Raw genomic sequence first — 5,613 nt, 5'->3', positions numbered from 1 at the left:
TTGAAATGTACTTCAGTAAAAAGTACCCATAACTAGCAGCTGTTTTAAAGAGTACCTGACCTCCCTTTATATTAATAGAACAATAATGTCATTGTTAGCTAATGAATGTTTCCATGCTGAACAGCTACTATGTACTCCACTACTTCCCGTGTGTGTGTGTGTGTGTGTGTGTGTGTGTGTGTGTGTGTGTGTGTGTGTGTGTGTGTGTGTGTGTGTGTGTGTGTGTGTGTGTGTGTGTGTGTGTGTGTGTGTGTTACCTGTCCACACTCAGAGCACACAGGTTGAGCACGGTGATGCCGACGGAGGTTTTCTGCAGGAAGGGAAACAGCTTGCAGAGAAACAGCCCGAACACACTGTCTGCAAACGGCCAGGTCATCGCCAGCAGCTACACACACACACACACACACACACACACACACACACACACACACACACACACACACACACACACACACACACACACACAGATTATTAAGTGTGTGTTATCTCAGTCAGGGGATATTTTAGTGCTCTTATCTGTCTAACACTCAACCTACTGACTGATAAACACACCACAGACAAGTGTGTGTGTATCCCATAATGCATTGCTGCTCCTGTAAACTCAGCACACTGCTCCCATCTCCCCAAGTTCCATTATTACAATTTGTGTCCTACTTGAATTCCTTATTTCAGGCATAGAAACAGATCAGAATGAGGAATAGAAACCACATGCATTATGTCAAATAACATCCATTTATACAAAATGATGCGGTGAAAGTGAGTTTGACCCCCCCCTGCCTTAGATACTGATAAAACAAACAAACAAACCCCTGAATCTGTTTACCTTGTACACGTTGATTGGTATGTCGATGGCGATGTAGATCAGGTCTCCTAAAGCCAGACTGGCTATCAGCGCGTTGGGGCCGTTCCTCATGCTTTTATTTTGGTAGATGATCCTCAGCAGGGTGGCGTTCCCGATGATCCCCACGGCGAAAATAAGGCAGGACAACACGGTGTTGATGTATTTGAAGGCGGTGTTTATGGAGGTGACTTTTAGGCAGCTAGGGGGCGACAGAGGGCGTCTTTTCAACAACAACGAGGCGTTCAGGGACTGCTTTCGTTCGTGTTTGTTGTGTTTCAGCTTGTTGTGTTTTGGTTTGGATTTCTCCAGCAGGGTCGGGGGTTTGATGGCGGTTTCTTGGAGCAGATTTGGTTCCCGTTGAGGCGGGTCGGTGCTATGAAGGTTTGACATGTCCGATGAGACGGTTCTTTGGGATCCAACGGGGGCGATGGCCGTCAAACACGAGGCGAGAAGCAGCAAGAAAACAAGGCTGGGTGTGGAGGGGGATCTGGACCTGGATTTGTTGCCAGAACCCTTTTCTGAATCCATTTCTACGGCTCCAGAAAACATCTTCAACCCGCCTTACCCCGGTGGAAATGTAGAAGTATTTCCAGAACTTCTTTATTCGCTTTAGAACAAACTCAACAAACGAAAGCGACAACTTAATAACCCAACGTTAGTCTAGATCAAAATGTCAAGACCTTGTAGAACTTTTCTTAGTTTTAGAACGAGCGCTAGATCCTGCAATTTAACAATTAAACAGCTCTGAACAAACGACGGCGGGAAACAACGTTAATATCTGCTAGAGTTGTGTAAATCTGACGCAATATTAAAACAACTTGTAGAGCTTTTCGTCCTCTAGAATACACGCTTACACTTTAACGGCAAAGAAACTAATGATAACTAAATAGAGCGATATATGTGTTGCTTTTGGGTATATTTGTTTTATTTGTTTTTATGACGCTTCATAATGCTTAAACATTACCAGCAGAAATGTCCTTTAGCTCAGACCTCTGACATCCAGCGTTTACAATATATAATTTACGGATTTCACATTTCGTTGCAATCCAAAATAACCGCGAATCGTCCAGGAGGAGTTGTTGTATTGTTGTTCCAGAAAGAAAAAGCTCTGAGTTCAAGAAGCTTGTTGACATTTGATGATTTCAGGCTTTGAGGAAATCTGTGGAGCAGAAACAAACAAACCACGGTCTTTATTAGAAAGGGATGTTTCTCTAAATGTTAGATTCGACCTAAGACAATTCATCTGTGTTGAAGTTACATTACATGACGTGTTATTTGTTAGACCCTTTTATCCAAAGCGACTAACATACTGAATACTGTGGACAATCACCACAGGAGCAATTTGGGGTGAAGTGTCTCAGGGACGAAACGACATGCTGACTGCAGTGGGGTTTGAACCTGAACCCCTGATCCCAACACCAACGCACAACCCACTGCGCCACACGCCTAATTAACCACTTAGTAGGTTGCTATCATCCATTGGGAAGATAGTAAACCAAAAGACACAAGATAACAGACACAAGTCTTCCGCTAAATGTTCTGCAGGTCAATGTGTGTCTGCATTTAAGATCTTAATGTCCGTCTGGCTGTTGCTTGTTTGGATAAAAGTATTTCTGTCCCCAGAGTCAGAACTAAACACGGAGAAGTTCAGTTATTATACTCTAAATATTTGGAACAAACTCCCAGAAACCTGCAGGTCCGCTGCAACTCTGACTACTTTTAAATCCAGGCTGAAGACTTTTCTTTTTGCCGCTGCTTTTAATTGAAACTGAGCCGTTGTGTTTCAGGGAATCCGTGTCTGGGGACTTTGTCCTGGCTGGGACGCACGTGCCATACAAGCGTACACAGCTCATGTTCGGAGAAACTTCAAAGAAAGGCATCAGTAAAATTGAACTTCTGTGTGAACTATTCATATCTTAAACTGCACTGTAACTTTTTATTCATGTATTTTTCTTTTAATGTTTCTTTTATTATCTTTTCTTTTAAATGCCTTTGTCTGAATGTCTTTCATTTCTGTAAAGCACCTTGCATTGCCTTGCGTTGAAAGGTGCTGTATAAATAAACTTGCCTTCTACTATTTAAAAAGTCCCAGCTTTGAAGTCAGGGTGAAGACGAAACAAAGCAACAAGTTATTAAAGGTCTACGTCTCTGGTCATGTGACACAAAGGCTTTCTTAAAATGTGAACAAATGTTACAGAGTTGGAAAATTGTGGAATAATTTCCTCCAAAATTCAAATAGCATTTTTTTTTAAAAGAAGGATTTCTCACCTCAGTGTTATTCTGTTCAAATAAATGAAATCCAAACTCAATGCAACCAGAGGAGAAGCGTGTTCTCTGTACGATATACACGATACAGAGTGATTGTATGCAGGCAAAGGGATAAAACTGTATCGGTATATTAGTTAAATAATCAGCAAAGTGAGTTTTAATACATTTCGTTTTATGCTTATTGCAAAAGCCCATAATGAGCTACAATGTATTTTACTCTGTGAGCCCTTAGCGGCCGACACGGTAGTTGAGCCGAGAATACACGTGGATTATTTTTGCAAATTAGTGCATTATGATCAACTAACAATTACTCTTATTAAACTTTGTAAATCCCCCAAAAATGTGGAATAATTTTAGTCAAAGCTCAAATTGAGAAAGCAAGATCTTTGTGTTGAATCTCACCTTTTCTGTTTGTCCGTCTTCTTCCGTTAAAATAAATGAAATCCAAGCAGAGAAGAAGAAGAAAAAGAAGAAGTGTTTCTCTGCGTCCTCCAGATTGAACTAACGCAGTCAGACTGAAGCTCTCACTTTGTCTCCCCCTCTTTACAGTGGAACATCCCATAAACTCTGACACCATCTTTACTATCTAACACACACACACACACGCGCACACACACGCACGCACACACGCACACACACGCACACACACAGACCATACTTGTCAACCCCCCCGATTTCCGCGGGAGACTCCCGATTTCATTGCCCTCTCCCGGTTTCCTCCCGGGGTCATATTTCTCCCGCATTTCTCCCGATTTCTGACAAAATCAGATGTACTCAGGACTGTTTCCACTCGGATACAGCAACACCATTGTTTGATTTCCATGGTAACACGTCTCTTTAGTAGCGCGCGCAACTGAAAGTCTGAGAGGGTGAGGCAGATAGTCACAGAAAGCAGAACAAGAATCGACAACTACTCTCTGCTCACTCCTTTCCTGTAAAATACAGGTCCAGCCCACACATATGCTCCATCAAGGATGGTGCTACAGGCCGCAAGGCATTGCACTTAGAACTACAGTAAGCATGTTAATGTTAATCTAACAGCTCCGGAGATCCACTAGCACCCCCCTCCCCCCCATTTAGCATTTTGAAATCCTCCCGATTTCTGAGGTCTCAAGGTTGGCAAGTATGACACACACACACACACACACACACACACACACACACACACACACACACTCACAAGCACACACACACACACACACACACACACACACACACACACACACACACACACACACACACACACACACACACACACACACACACACGCTTACGTGATTGAACGCAGCTTCTCCAAAGAGTCACTTCATAAACCGTGTTGTGGAAATTGAGGCAGTGAAACTTCATTTAGACAAAAAGCTGGACTTAATTGGCCCGTTTGAACTCGAGTGATAGCAAAGGCTTTATTATGAAACCACGTTAAACTGCTTTACTCCACTTTATCCTGTAGGATTTTAACTTATTAAATGTGCACACGGACGTGGTTCATACTGCATCTAAAGAACGCTTCTAATTAAACTGAATGATAAAAGAAATGTTGTTTAGTGAGGCTTCCTGCAGCGTCTCGTTGCTGTTCATGATGCAGCGTTCACTCAGAAAGGATCTTATTTAAAATCAGAGAACATTCATTGTTAGACAAATGTGTAAAAGAAAATTGTAAGAAATACATGTATAAAGTATACTGACTATATACGTAACATTTTTTGATAAAAATAAGTTTAACATGTAATTGTAATGAAGAAATATGTGTAAAGAAATAAGAAGAAAATATTTTTTTAAATCAGAAAAATACTCAAATCAATCTGAAAGAATTATATAAATATTATTATGTTATAAAAGCAGTGACTCCCTGTTTGTGTGTATATTTAAATACATCTGAAAAATGTCAAAAGATTCAAAGTAAAATGTTTAGAAAAAAGATCCGAAAAATAAGTTTAAGGAAAGTCTCGAAATGGTTTGGAATGAAAATGAAAAACTAGGGTTAGATTTAGGAATCTGTTTTCTAAGAAACTCATGAAAGATATGATTTTTAGAAACACTTCTTCCTCACAACACAAAGCCACACACATGATGAAGATCTGATGAAGACGATGCTCCAGATTGAACATTATAGAAAGCACTTAGCCTGCGACCCGCTCTCAGACTGACTCCAGTTCAGTTTGTTTCAGTGTTTCAGTAAACAGAGAGATACACAGATTAAAGCTGTACGTGACTCCTACCATGCAGGCAGAGCACACACACACACACACACACACACACACACACACACACACACACACACACACACACACACACACACACACACACACACACACACACACACACACACACACAGTATTTCATATATCAGTTCACACAACTTTACAGACGTACGTATTTCATTCAGTGTGTGTCCACCCAGCCTTCACCCTCCGCCTGCTGGAGACACTGATCCGCCTGCTGCCGCGCCGCCTGGAGGTCGCCTGGAGAGGAAGAATGTGCAGTAAACTCACATTTAAAATCAC

The 5,613-nt window shown here is 41.5% G+C and overlaps 1 protein-coding gene across 1 annotated transcript in view; it reads right to left on the bottom strand.

Moving 5' to 3' along the window:
• LOC104955750 (endothelin B receptor-like) overlaps positions 1–3,551 on the bottom strand; it is a 6,633-nt gene extending 3,082 nt beyond the window's left edge. Inside the window, exons 1-3 of the mRNA XM_010783139.1 lie at positions 3,512–3,551; positions 824–2,000; positions 258–385 (exon numbers count right to left, since the gene is read on the bottom strand). Of these exons, the coding sequence (XP_010781441.1) occupies positions 258–385; positions 824–1,390 (695 nt within the window). The 5' untranslated portion in view covers positions 1,391–2,000; positions 3,512–3,551. The remainder of the gene's footprint in view (positions 1–257; positions 386–823; positions 2,001–3,511) is intronic.
• Between the last annotated feature and the right edge of the window lie 2,062 nt (positions 3,552–5,613).

This window comes from Notothenia coriiceps, unplaced genomic scaffold (genome assembly GCF_000735185.1).
Source record: "Notothenia coriiceps isolate Sejong01 unplaced genomic scaffold, NC01 NC01_scaffold00024779, whole genome shotgun sequence".
Classification (NCBI taxonomy): domain Eukaryota; kingdom Metazoa; phylum Chordata; class Actinopteri; order Perciformes; family Nototheniidae; genus Notothenia; species Notothenia coriiceps.
This window is presented reverse-complemented; position numbering and strand designations above follow the sequence as displayed.